This window comes from Narcine bancroftii, chromosome 7, assembly GCF_036971445.1.
Source record: "Narcine bancroftii isolate sNarBan1 chromosome 7, sNarBan1.hap1, whole genome shotgun sequence".
Classification (NCBI taxonomy): domain Eukaryota; kingdom Metazoa; phylum Chordata; class Chondrichthyes; order Torpediniformes; family Narcinidae; genus Narcine; species Narcine bancroftii.
The window spans coordinates 155,907,610-155,922,756 of record NC_091475.1 but is presented as its reverse complement, the minus strand read 5'-3'; the positions used below and the strand labels follow the sequence as shown (position 1 = coordinate 155,922,756).

At 36.6% G+C, this 15,147-nt stretch overlaps 1 protein-coding gene across 4 annotated transcripts in view; it reads left to right on the top strand.

The window, feature by feature from the left end:
- ccdc83 (coiled-coil domain containing 83) overlaps nt 1–15,147 on the top strand; it is a 68,618-nt gene that overhangs the window by 11,566 nt on the left and 41,905 nt on the right. For all 4 annotated transcript variants that reach the window (XM_069890955.1, XM_069890957.1, XM_069890954.1 and 1 more), the window contains exons 3-5: nt 2,449–2,533; nt 3,629–3,797; nt 14,255–14,422. In XM_069890955.1, coding sequence (XP_069747056.1) covers nt 2,449–2,533; nt 3,629–3,797; nt 14,255–14,422 — 422 coding nt within the window. The remainder of the gene's footprint in view (nt 1–2,448; nt 2,534–3,628; nt 3,798–14,254; nt 14,423–15,147) is intronic.

Here is a 15,147-nt window from a genome sequence, read left to right as displayed (position 1 = left end):
TCAGGCTGATGGTGGGTGCCTTTAAACCTGCAAGGACAATGGACTAATGGAGTGAGATATTGAAGATGTCTATTAGGAACTCAGTCAGCTGGTCCACACAATCCTTCAATAACCAGGAATGTTATCTGGACCAAATACTTGTGAGGGTTCACCCTTGATGGGATCCTCTGCACATCAGTTACCTGATCCTCAAGGGTGGGTTGGGGCTGCCTTTGGTGTCATTGATGATGTTGCAGCTGATGGCAAGATTACAGTTTGCCAAGAAGCAGTTTTTCCCACATTGAACTGTGCGTAGAAGGTGCCCAGCATGTCAGAATGGGAGGCATCATTTTCAAGGTTGACTTGTGGCCCTTTATGGTTTTAATACCTTGTAACACACATCTTGCAATGCCAGTGTCTCACAGTTGTTTGTGGATCTTGTGTGCGACTTCCTGCTTTGTCATCCTGATTACCCAGGACAGTTTGATTGCTGTTCTTAGTGCTATCTTGTCACTATACCTGAAAGCAGCATCCCTAGCTCTGAGTAATGCATGGACCTCCATGTCTAGCCATGGATTCTAGTTCACTCTGGCTGTGTAGTGTTTGGTCACCATGACATCCTTTATACACTCTGATGTAGCTGTGCTTGTATATTCATTGATGTTGATGTGGTCATTGTAGGTAGCTGCCTCCTTGAATCTCCTCCAGTCCATAATTCAAAAACAATCCTGCACCTTTGCTGCAGCTTTATCTGGCCAAGTTCTGATCTCCCTGCAAACTGATTTGGCTTGTCTCATTAGTGATCTGTATGCAGGAGGTAGCAGAATGGGAATGTGTCTGGGTTTCTGAGGTAGGGGTGGGAAACAGTGTTGTTTGCTCCAGGGATGTACACCCTATGTTAGATATACTCTCCTCTGATTGGAAAGTATACACCAATACCCGAGCATATAGCCCTCCAAAAGGTAGTGGACATAGCCCAGGACATCACCGGCAAAACCCTCCCCACTATCAAGAACATTTGCAGGGAATGCTGCCGTTGGAAAGTAGCAGCAATCATCAACAATCCACACTATCCAGCACAAGATCTGTTCTCACTGCTCCCATCAAGAAAGAGGTATAGGTGTCACAAGTTCACACCATCAGGTTCAGGAATAGCTGCTACCCCTCCACCATCAGACTCCTCAATAACAAACTCAAACGGGGACTCATTTAAAGACTTACTTGTGCACTTTATTGATTTTAAAAATAATATTCTCTCTGTATTCAATTTGTTTACATTCATTATCTGTTTGCAGTACTTTATTTGTTTACATTAATATGCTGTGCAGTTTTCTTTTGCACTACCAATAGATGGTAATCCTGCCCTGCCAGCAGAAAAAAAATCTGTGTTGTCGTGCATATACTTTGACAACAAATCTGAAATCTAAAATTTAATATGCTGTTGGACCTTTAGCAGGACTGCTTTCAGGTTAGTGTGGTTGAACTCACCAGAGACTATCATAAAACTATCTAGGTGCATTGCTCAGGCTTCACATACGGCCCCATAAAGCTCTTTCATTACTTCTCCATCATTCACAGAAGGAGGAACATAAACCTGGTGATCAGGGTGGTTGTGAATCTTTTGGGTAGGTAGAAAGGCCTGCTCTTCACCATTAAGAGCTCTACCTTTAGTGAGCAGTGGGCCTTTTCTACAGAGATGTTGGAGATTAACCAACTTTAACTGTCCTAGACGACTTTCTCATCCAACCTCTGCAAACAAGCCTCAGTCCACAAACATGAACATAGACATTTGTTGTGCTGTACTGTAGAAAGGGCTTGCAGTGAGGATTTTTATATATCTAAACAAGTTCATTCAAAACTCTGGCATCTCTTTATTAATCTGTACCACGGTTGACATTTCATCCTCCCTGACCTTGCTGTCTTCATTTTATACCCCTGGTGCCTTCAACTTAACATGTTTACCTTTGTGGTATAAGATGGGAAGAAATTGGAACACCTTCTTGTCATGCATATCTAAGAATTCTGTTCATCTCTGTCGAATCCTGAGGTCAAACAAAGTCAAAACTCTTGGGTGGAGTTCAAATATACTCAGTCTTTTTCCACCATTACTGTTTTTTTTACTCCCTCATAATAGTGTGCAACATGCCAGCCGTTATCGTCAATAACCAATCTATATTATGCAAGGCATTACAGTCGATAACCGAACTATATTATCTATTACTATGACAATCTCCAGCTCTGTCTTGTGTGTCCTGTCTCCCTTCACTCCACCATTGACAATCATGTCTTTAGCTGATACAAAATACAAAACTGTCAAATTCTTCAAATTTTTGTTTCCCCAGCTTTAAAATACAGTACTTTGAAAGTGAAATTGGCTAAAGCTCTTGCAAGGTTCCATGTGTAGTGATTGCAATGTTTACTCTCTTTAATACCTATTCTCAATGCTACTTTAGATTTTAATGTTCTTAGATTTCAGATAAAGGAGAGAGCTTTTGAAAAAATCACAAACGAATTTAAAGAGCTTGAAGAAGTGAATGCACGGTGCAGAGAAAGAGTAAGGCATTATTATGTGAATTGAGTAATGTTGCTCAGATTACTAATATTCTAACAATGATTGATTTCATGAGGAGTTAGAACTCTTTCAATATCGACTTGCACCTTATGCCCAATATTTTCAGTGAGATAATTAAATATTCATACACAAAATCAGATGTGTGTTGCCATGTTTATTTGAAAGAGCTGGTGTAATTTCACAAACTGCATGATTCTCATGCCCATGCATGCATGTGAAAGGAACAAAATGCACTATTTAATTTTCTAACACTTAAATAGCTGACTTCCTTTGATTCTGTTTAAATTTATAAATGAGGAAACTCTGTTTGACCACTTTTCTGCTGGTCGCTCGTCTAATCAGAGAAACACAAGAACTGGAGATGCTAGAAACTTGAGTAAACAGAGAGAAGCAGGATGGACTCAGTGGGTCAGGTGACATTTATGGGGAGAAATATGACCCTTTGTTGAGATGTCTAATCTCCCATCTTTTAATTTCAACGGCCACATAGTTCATTGCCCACTTGCTTCTGAGTCAAGTTGTGGGATCAAGCCTCAGTCCAGAAACGTGAGCATATAAATGTGCTGTGCAGCACTGTAGGAAGAGCTAGCAGTTTTATGCAAAACCACAAAAGGTCTGTCCCCAAAATGGTTGTGCCCATATTTGGCAGCAGTCCACATGGGATTGTGGGGATCGGGGAACCAGTGGACTAGGGCAGGGCACCAGAGCAGGACAACACTTGCCTTTAAGGATCCTTGGAGATGACTACAGGGGTGGTGGCTGTGACCTCCATAATCATTTTTGGTGCCATTTCTTTTAAAACATCATGTGGTATTTTTCGTTCACAGTTCTAAAATTGCCAGATTCTCAAACATGGGGCATTGTCTTGTAACTAATCTAACTTTAAGCCGCAGCACTTAAACAGATTACAATGCCTTTCAAACTGTAAGATCTTGTTCTTGTAACAGAACTCAAATTTTGTTTTGGAGTGGAATTGTCAAATTGAGCAGTGTGCAGATAGAGGAAGAAATCCATTCTTGTTTGCACTGTTTTATGGCTGTTGTAAATATTTCTGGGTTTTTTCTGTACTTTTGTAAGAATGAACAGTTGAAGAAGGAACAAAAGGAACACATCAAGAATCTATTTAAATTAACCAAGGACAAAGAGAAAGAACTGGAACACAAAGAGCTAATCAACACTGAACAAGTAGAACAGGCCATAAAAGAAAAAATTGAGCTCGTTAGACAAAATGAACAGCAAGTGCAAGGTATTCACTCACTTTTTCAAAACTTATACTATGCCTCTAAGTGTACTAAAATGGGTTATGTATATACCTGCATTGTCTGCAATAAGAGTAAGCTACACCTTGCATGTTCTGGTTCTTTTTGTAAGTTAATATACAAAAGCAAAGATTTGCTCTAATTTAATTGCTCTAATTTAATTGTTCTATTTGCCAGGTAACACATGGTCGGTTTTGACAGGAATTAAAAATAAACTATTGTTATTCTTTTCATCTTCATTCAGTGATCGTTTTGATAGGTGCATTGCAATGGTTATTTTATCAGTGGCAACTAATGTTGTAGTTATGTTGCAAATTCAACTCTAGAAAATTAGACCTGCTCAGGTTAAAAGAAACAAAGTGAAACTCTCTTGCAGGGGTAGTCTTAATTTGTTTATTTTGGAATCAGTTTCCATCTTCCTACATTTCTTTTTGCATCATTGACTTGCATTAACGATTTGCCACTTGTGTTTTTGGTCAGCACGGGCTCATGGGCTGAAAGGGCCTGTTGCCATACTGTGTGTAACATACATAGATACAGATATGCGCACACACACTTTTAAAAATCTGTATATAAATCTAACTATACATGGAAGATATGAAGATGAACATAATCCGTCAAATGTATCTATTATAATAAATTATATTAAAATTGAACATTACAAATACTCAAATAATTCACAGTACAATAAAACTGCAATAATTCATTGTCCAATTGTTCAGATGTCTTGACTGTTTGACTTGTGGCTTAAGCAGCATTATTTCCTACAATGCCTCTACCATGTTGGGACCCTGGTTCTACATTTTCTTTAACACAATGAAACCCTAGTTCCTGCACTTCTTTTAAATTTGCCAGGTTTCCTGAAAGATTTATTGTATTGTGTCACTTCTTTTGTTTCAAGTGAGTAAAGAATTTGGAGTCTTGATTGGAATAGTCGAGCAAAATCGATCATTCAGCACCATTAAAGTTTTGAGTGTGTTGGAATATTATAGCAATATATTTCATCAAGATCAAGCTTATTATCATCTAATTGTACAACAAGTACAATTACAACAAGTACAACAAAACAGTAAAACACTCTTGTGTTCCATTAAGTAAAAAGTAGTTTAAAAAAAAACACTTGCATTGACATTTTGCACCACAATATCTCTTCTGCAGGGCTTTTCATTGACTAAAGCTCAACTTTCAATACCCTCAGAACTAGTTAGCAAACTTCAAAACTGACCTCTGCACCTGGATCCCTGACTTCCTCAACAGAAAACCACAGTCAATACTAATCAGAAACAGCATCTCCTTCTCACTGACAGTCAGCACAGGTGCACCTCATGGATGCATGCTTAGCCCACTGCTCTACTCACTCTATGCCCATGACTGTGTGGTTAGGCTCAATTGAAATGCCATCGACAAATTTGCCATTGACACCATGGTTGTCGGCTGAATCCCAGAGTGCAATGAGGAAGTGTACAGGAATGAGATCAGCTGATTGAATGGTATAAAAACACAGAAATGCTGGAGGAACTCAGCTAGTCTTGTAGCATCTATAGGAGGTAAAGTTGTACAGTATTACCAACGTTTTGGGCCTGAGCCCTTCTTCAAAGTACAAATAAAGAATAGGAGGGCATCAAAATAAAATGGCTGAATTACCGAGGGAAGAGTCCAAACCAAGGTTACAGTGCTAAATTTTTAGGTGCCAGAACTCACCAAAAACAGTGACGAGGTGCCCAGAGTGGCACCCTGAGGTGCTGGGATGGCACTCCAGTGAGCTCTGGCAGCACTGCACCCCTGGTCCAGACCAACAAAAATTGGATATGATAAGAGGAGAGGTGAGAATAGATTTTAGCCCTGTGAAAGGAGTCAGAGGGAAAGGGAAGAGCGAAAGAGAAAGACAAAAATGGGGGAAAGGGGGTTCAAATGGAAACCTGAAAAGTCAACGTTGATATCATCCAATTGGAGGGTGTCTAGATGGAAGATGAGGTGTTGTTCCTCCATTTTGTGGGTGATCTCAGTCTGGCAGTGCATGAGACCACTGATAGATAGGAAATTGAAATGGGTGGCCACTGGGAGATCCATGCTTTTGTGGCAGACAGAGCCATGGTGCTCAACAAAGCAATCGCTCAGTCTCTTCAATGTAGAGGAAACCCCAATGAGATCACTGGATGCAGTAGATCTGAAGATCTATCCTGGGGCCTCCATGCCAATGCAATCATGAAGAAGGCTTGCCAACAGCTATATCTTGGATGTGAGGAGAATTGGCATTTTGATAGGTGTACTGAGAAGAGCATTCTGACTGGGTGGATCACTGTCTAGTAAGGAGGTGCCAATGCATAGGACAGGAAAAGACTACAGAGAGTTGTGAACTCAACCAGAACAATCATGGCCATCTGTCTTCACTCCATCAAGTTCATCTACAAAAGGTAGAGTCTCAAAAAAAGCTGCCTCTATCCTCAGGCACCCTTACCACCCAGGCCATGCCCTCTTACTGCTACCATTCTCGATGCTACATGAGCCTGAACATGAACACCCTTTGGTACAAAAACAGGTTCTCCTCCTCTGCCATCAGATTTCTGAATAGACAATAGATACTACCTCACTTTTCTTTTGCACTAATTTATTTTTTAATGTAATTTGTAATTTATAGCAAGTTTGCTCCTATAATGCTGCTTCAAAAAAAAAACACATTTAGTGACACATGTTCATGACAATAACTTTTGATTCTGATTCACATAGATATGCATATCCTAATAAATAAATTAACGATTTGAAGTTCACAAAAAACTTGATAAGAGGTGGGTTAAAAGTATATTTAAAAGGAAAGGGAATTGGATATGCAGAATTTATTTTCAAGCTGAATTGACAAGAGACTATTGATGTAGAATTATAATTGACCTTGACTAACGGCTCCCATTCTTTAATTAGGATATCCTGTTCCACATCAAGTCATATACTCATTGCACTTAGATGAAATTAAAGATTCCAATCCAAAATGTCAACCATTCTTTTTCTTCCACTGAGGCAACTCAATTCACTGAGTTCCTCCAGCTCATTTTATTTTGCTTTGGACAAGCCAAATGATTTGTGTATTTGAGGAAAAGGGACTAGCATGACCAAAGAATGCACAAAAGAGGCCAAAGATAGAGGATCAGCAAATAAAATTGGAGTTCTAGTGATTGGGAAAACACAGCACTAAATTTAAGCATAACAATGGGAAATTTAAATTGGAGACTTTTTTTCTTTTAAAAATATTTTTATTACAGTATAACTCCAATTGTCCAAAATCCTCATTTATCCAAAAAAATTTACATTTCCGATAAATGAGGATTTCTGAAACAAATCAGAAATCCTCATTTTATCCGAATATTTTTCGGAGCCAAATTGACCTCGTGGGAAAAAAAATTAATTTGACATGAAATTAGAATGACTATTGTCCTCATTTCAGGTAACTCCCTCCCCTCTCTTTCCATTTCTTCTTTACCTTCCCCTATTGCCTTTTCTCCAACTTTACCTCTCAAATTGTGTGCCATTGTCTCTCAGCTGCAAGCGGTCAGAAGAATCCTTATCCCAACGTCATCAAAGAGAGCAGGACCACGGCCTCAGAGGCGTTCTCTCCCTTCTTTCCCTCCACCCCCACCCACGGCACAACGTAGGAGCTCCCGATGCCTAACCATCCCCTCTGCCTATTACTGAAAATACACACTGGAATCCCTGGTGTGCGTGTACGGTAGATTTGGGGAAGAGTTCAGAGTCGGAAGTCAGGAGCTCCGGTGAATCGGGAGGCAGGAGCCCAACAACTTGCCAGTGATTGTTCCACCAGCCTGGGAAGCCTCCCCAGGAAATGGCGGCAGTGTTTAGTCTGTCTTGGTGATCGGCAGCGGCCAACATTTTTTGGTGAGATTTAAACATTGTTTTAATGCTTAAAAAACTGTCCCTTGCTGTTTAAATGTTGATACAAATGATTTGCTGTTGCTACTGGGCTGTTTTTTTTTTAAATTAAGCCAGGTCCCCATCATTTTGGATAATCTGAGATGTACTTTAATTTCAATGATAGTAAATTTGTACAGTACAATTATAGAATGTGCTACAGAAAAAAAATTACAAACCATGCAAGCATAATCAGACAAATGAATTCCAAAGCACAGCCATAATAAAGAAAGGACATAATAAATTTAAATTAAGCAAAACCCTTAAACCAAACATATTTAAAATAGTACTCAATGAAGAAAAGAAAAAAGAGAAAAACCCTTTAATCAAAACCCCTCCATTAACAAGGTTAGGAAAAAACCCCTAGCATGTGGGTATCAAGTGACGACAACTCAAAAACCGACAACACAATATCGAGGTTTAGAACAATCTTAAAACTTTAGATTATGATAATGATCCATAGAATGACCCCATGTCTTTGAAAAATTAGTATTCAAATCTTTAATGGCATATCTAATTTTTTTCTAAGCTTAAACAAGACATAATATAATTTAGCCATTGTATGTGTATATTTTTCTTTGGCTTGGCTTCGCAGACGAAGATTTATGGAGGGGTAAATGTCCACGTCAGCTGCAGACTCGTTTGTGGCTGACAAGTCTGATGCGGGACAGGCAGATACGGTTGCAGCGGTTGCAGGAGAAAATTTGTTGGTTGGGGTTGGGTGTTGGGTTTTTCCTCTGTCTTTTGTCAGTGAGGTGGGCTATGCGGTCTTCTTCAAAGGAGGTTGCTGCCCGCCGAACTGTGAGGCGCCAAGATGCACGGTTTTTTTACAGAGCAATTAAAAGGCAAGGTTTCAATTTAACCTTAAGAATCACGGATAGAGTGTGAAAATATCTTTCCAAAATTTTTCAGGACTAAAACATGTGAACTGAGGAACTCTCTGCAATTTTACATCTCTCACATAGAGAATTTATATCTGAATTAAAAACAAGCTAATTTAGCTTTAGATAAATATACTCTCTGGACCACTTTAAATTGCAATAAATAATGTCATGCACAAAAGGAAGTCGTATTAATCAAATTACAAATGGAATCCCAAACCTCATCAGAAAATGAAAGATTCAAATCCTATTCCCAATCACTCTTGATCTTATCTAACAAGTTATTATAAGTAAGAGATATTAAACCTTTGTGAGAAAGTTGAAAATCCAAAAGTTAATCAAGAATATTCTCCTCAGGAATTTGTGGAAAATTGGGAATCTGAGATTGAGCAAAATGTCTAACTTGTAAATATCTAAAAAATGTGTAGGTGGTAAGTTAAATTTTGTCACCAATTGTTCAAAAGAAACAAAACTATTACTAATAAAGGTCTTTGAAATGTTTAATACCCAATTTATGCCACTAATTAAAAACTGTCCTGCAAAGAAGGTTTTTTTAAAAAAAGTGATTAAATATAATGGGACTAGCAAGTGAAAAATTCTAAAATCCAAAAAACTTTAAATTGTGCCCATATTCTCAAACTATATTTAATTATTGGAATATTAGTTACCTTGTATAAAAAGGATTAACAGGAACCTAAAATTGCATATAAAAGAGTATTTTTTTTGTAAAATTCAATTCCATTTCTATCCATGAAGGGCAGTCAAACAAATTATCAAAATGTAATGAGTTAATTTGCATATAATGACTGCCCAGTAGTATAATTGGAAAATGCCATTCCACCATCCCCTTTAGCTCTTTGAAGATGAGCTTTATTTAAGACATGATGTTTTCTTGGCATATGTAAGAAGATATAACCAAATCCAGTGAGTCAAAAAAATTAGGAATAAAAATTGGTAGAGATTAATAAAGATGACCATCTCAATAATGATAATTTAAGATTAATTTTTCCTTAAAAAGATGCTTGTAGCTCCTAATGATTGTAATACCAATAGGTAAATTGGTTTTCCACAAACATAAAAGGAAAATTAGCATAACTTGATATAGAACTATTTAAAGGTAAAAGTTCACTTTTATGTAGCTTCAACTTGTACCCAGAAAATGGACTAATATTAGAGAACAGAGCTAATATAATAGGCAAGGAAACATTTGGATTAGAAACAAAAAGCAATAGATCATCTGCATGTAAAGAAACCTTATGCTCAGTACCCTTTGGAGCCCTCTAAAATCTCTACTATCTCGAAGAGCAATTGCTACGGGCTCTAATATCAAAAAGTAATTACCTTAAAAGACAACTCTGAGTACGAAGTTTGAAAGGTTTTGATCTCTGTAAATTAGTAAGAATTGAGGCAGTAGGACATAAATTAAATAATTTAATCAATTTAGCAAAACAAGGCCCAAAATTAAACTTTGCCAAAGTAGCAAACAAATAACCCCATTTCACCCTATCAAAAGTTTTCTCTGCATCCAGAAAAAGGACACATTCAAGAATAGGAGTGGTATGTAAATACAGAATATTCAATAACTGATATTTTAAAAAAACAGCAATTTTTAATAAAACCAGTTTGATCTACAGAAATGATTGAAAATCCAACATTAAAGTGTTATTATTGGATTCAGAGGTATGCAATTTGGAATAAAATTCTCTAGATATATAATTTATTTGAAATTGGTCAGTTGTGTCCATACCATCTTCCATGCTAATTTTAATTTGTTTCTTGGCAGCCAACCCTTTCAATGAACTCGCCAAAATTTTTACAGATTTTTCACCATGAATGGAGAACTGACTCCTTCTCCTTAAAAGTTGCTGTTCAATTGAACAGGTAGAAAGAAGATCAAATCTAGTTTTAAATTAAGCTCACCTTTTATACAAATCTGGACTTTTAACTTGCGCACACTGTAAATCAATTTGTTTAATTTAATTGGCCAAATCTAATCTTTCTGCATTGGTCTTTTTTATTCCAGCTGTGTGAGACATAATTTGCCTTTTACGATATGCTTTCATAGTATCCTAAACAAGAAAACTAAAAGCTGTTGAAGAAACATTTGTAGTAAAAAAATAACTTCATTTGCTCTTTCTGAAGATTCAGAAAATCATTGTCTGAAATTAAAGTAGAATTAAAATACCAATGCCTCCTTGTGAAAGGAACCAAGAAAATTCAAAGATGAAATGACAGGACCATGATTAGAAATCACTATTCCTTGGTATTCACATGATTTTGTCAATTAAATCAATTGATATCTATTAAAAAAATAAGCTCTAAGAGACTAAGAACAGTGCACATCTGGGATGCCATAATTTGTTTTAAAAAGAAAGAATGAATTACAGTTGCAAATTTACTTAAGATTTAGTAGAGGAATGATGAATGATCTAGAATTGTATTAAGACAAAAATTAAAATCCACTGCCCCCCCCCCACATACCAATGAATAATGATTTAAGTCAGGTAAAGCTGAAAACAATCTCTTAAAACATTCCAGTTCATCAGTATTTGGGTCATAAACATTATCCAGAGCAACCTTTTTAATTATATAATTTTCCAGTGAGAACAATAGAGCAACCTTGTTTGTTTAACAACATATTATGCAATTCAAATGGAATGTTTTGATTAATTAAAGTAGAAACTCTTTTAATCTTGGCATCAGAACATGAGTGAAGTGGTTGTCCTTTTTGGATAAAAGCCTCTCTTTATCAGAGTTCTTAATATGGGTTTCTCAGAGTTCTTAATATGGGTTTCTCAAAGAAAAACGATATCTAACTTCATCATGAATGAGCAAATATCCTAATTCTTTTAATTGAACTTTATAACTTTAACATTCCAATTAATAATTCTCATTGGGCTAATCCTGTCTTAATTAATATTAATTAATAATATACAAAATCCTCTAGCTGTGTGGTCTCATTCCAAGAGCCACCATCTTGAAACTATACTGCAATACAGAAAATGTAATTGTGAACAGAATATAACCTTGCAAAATCCAAACCCAAAAAAAGAAAAACAACCTTCCCGACCCAAACCACCTCACTCCGAAAGTTGCCAAACAGATAGCAAGGCAATCATCTCATATCACAAATTCTTGTAAGTGTCTTCTGCTGTAATTTTAAAATAGCTCCTTTATATTAAAAGTATATTTTTTAAATATTTTATTTAAGATCGACACATATGTAATCAATTAAAAAATCATATCACATTATTACAAATTTATTGATTAAATACATGTTGATTTATATAAAGAAAAAAAAGAACCCATCTAAATTCTAACTAAACCCTCCCTCCCAACTCCTTCTACCCCACTAAAAACATTAACAATATTTAAAAAAAAAAATCTAAATTACTAAAATACATAATAAATATGATTATATATTAATTTGGATTGCTTTAGGAAATGCACAAAGATCCCAAAAACATTTCAGAAAAAAAATTATTAGTTTTTAAGGGTAGACTTCTCTGGTCTGGAGGATTCAAAATAATTATTTATAATTTCAAAACTAATGTTCGAGCATACAGGCTCCAAATCTGTTTTTTGAAAAAATGGAATAGTTACCTCTCAAATTACGTCATTTTTTCTGTTAATAAAACATCTGATTTCCAAGTGACAGCAATACATTTCCTTGCTATCACCAAATTTATTTAAAAGAAAAATTAATTGTTCCCCCTCAAAGTTCTATATGTGAAAAAAGAAAATTTTAACCAAAGCACCCATAAACAGAATTGTATTTACTGCCAATGCTTAACAGAAAAGTCTACAATGTTAACAGTAAGAATAAACAATATACACATATATTACCATAGCTTCATGATTCATTCCTAATATATGTCAAGTTAGAGAAAATATTCACAGCTGTGGTAATATCCAAACCTATAATAGATAAAGCGCTTATACATTATATCATTAATAACTGCATTTTCCCATGGTTGAGTAATAAGCTAATCACACAAGTCAGCTTTCCCAGGGTAGAATAATAAACTCCATTAATTATATTGATTGCAGCTTTAATAAATGAATAATCAAAATAGGAAAAAACAATTTACTGGATCACTGGGGTAGTGGGTGGGGACACTGGATCACTGAGAGAGTCGATGACGAGAGGACACAATGTCAGGATTGAAGGGCGGCCACTTAGTACAGAGAATTGGAGGAATTTCTTCAGCCAGAGGGTGGCGAACCTGTGGAATTTGTTACCACAGGCGGTTATGGAGGCTGGGTCATTGGGTGTATTTAAGGCAGAGATTGATGGGTTCTTGATTAGCCAGAGCATCAATCTGTATGAATCTGAATATCAAAAAAGCCTCCCAGAGTAAAAAAAAAATAAGATAAATTAAAATAAAGCCACTTAATTAATTCAGTAAACCCCTCAAATGGCAAAAAAGAGGGGTAAAAACAATCAAACTCCCCCACCCACTCAAAAGAAAAAAACCTTCAATTAAAGAAAAGCTAGCAAAATAAATTTTATTAATTCATGTTAAACTTGAAATTAAAGAGGGATCCTCCAAGATTTGGGGAGTGGGGGGTGGGGGGGGGGGTGATCATCCATTAAGTTTATTAAAAAAATCTTCTGACCCTTCCAAGGTGATTCTCAAGCAAGCAGGTCAGTAGGTCTCAGTCCTTTTTTTATGAAGCTCCGTCAAGACTCCACTGTATTCTTTTTGCTTTTCCATAATTTTGGGGCAGAAATCTTCCACAAATTTTATTTGTTGACTTTGATAATTCAGTTTTTCTTCTGACAGGCTTTGTGAATGACCTAGTAATTTTCTTGATAATAAGGAAAGCAATGGATTACTGAGCCTGAGTGCTGCTCCAAGACTGGCTTGGCAGCTAGAGATCAATGTGCTCTATTGAGCTCTGGTTTAGAGCCAAAGAATTCTTCTCCAAACACCTCCATAAGCAAGCCAGAGAAGAAATCAGTTGGTTTGCCTTTTTCTTTTGAACCTAAAATCCATAGGTTATTACATCTGCTCCTGTTCTCCAGGTCAAGTACCCTCGAGGTTAGCTTGGAATTGCTGGCAGCCATAGTTTCCCATCAGTTTTCCAAACTAGCTATATATTAATTAACTGACAGCAAATCACCTTCAACAGTGTCCAGATGCTCTTCAATTACTTTAATTGTTTCCAAAACTTGATTAATCTTGTGTCATTCCTTCAAGGCAGCAGCGATTTCTTTGACTAGCTCCCAAGATTATTTCTTCAGCATTTCAGTGATGTTTTCAACAATGGAGCTGTCTATTCTTTCTCATTCTTTGCAGCTTTCCCAGCTCTGTCGATGTAATTTCAAAAGGAATGATATTAAATATCAAAGGGGCAAACTTAAGCCACTTTGGCTAAAAATTAAGAATGATTAAATGAGTATTTAGAAATTATCAGGAGCACCTAATTACTGTCTCCTATCTCGTAGCAGTCACCAGCTATAAGTCTGAATAGGAGGTTTTGAGGGATCAGGGCTCGGTAGGTGCACAAGTGCAAGGAATATATGACTTGATGTGGAACAGGATATCCTAAATAAAGAATGGGAGGCATTAATTTCTACATTGTATTCTGAACACTTTTAAACATCTTATCAATGTGTGAATTTTTTTTGTTTTGAATAGAGTTACTGACCTACATATCCAGTGTGGAGCAAGATATCCTGAAGATGACAGAAGTAAAAGAGTATTGGCAAGAGTACAAAAATGTTGGAAGCTTTGAACATGGCAAAATCATTAAGATTCGGGAAGATGAGCTCCTTGAGATGGCCAGAAGTTTCACTGAGATAGAAGGTAATAATTTAATCATTATGGTCTCTAATTTCCTCCTTTTTCAAGCAGTGGAACAATACAAGCTTCTAATCTCTGACACCTTTCCTAAGCAAGTGGGGAATGAAATTGATGATCAGAACCTCCATAATGTACTTCCTTCCATCTTTTGATAGTTTGAGATGTATTTCAGCTGAGTCCAAATGACTTATCAACATTAAAACTTTGATAATCCACAATGAAGCTATTCAGAAATTCTGATTTTTGACAGTTGGTTCACTGGGTAATGTTTTCAGTACTCCATCTCCACTACCTCATGCCTGGTTCCTGCGCTTCCTTAAAATTCATCGGATTCTGTTAACCACTTTCATTTGAAACTTCCCTAGTGTGTTTGTCGCCCTTTCTTTTTTGACAATTTTATTGATGATTTTCCAAACTTAAACTCAAACATTTATCAAAATTATCAATGCTAATATTGATGATGTCAATATTGATTACAATTTACAATATCAATTCTATGCAAGATTTTCTGTAAAGTTCAGGCTTTTTCTGTCCCCTTCTTCCCCACCCCCCACCCCACCTCTTCTTACACCCTCCACATTTAACACAACTAACCACAGTCACACACATCCAGGACATTCACAACAAAGGTTTTCCTTTTCCTGATTGGGATGGGATTCCCCCACCAATTGAAGGATAGAAGGGGAAGGTAGGATGGCGAGGCACAATGGTCAATAATATAAATTGTG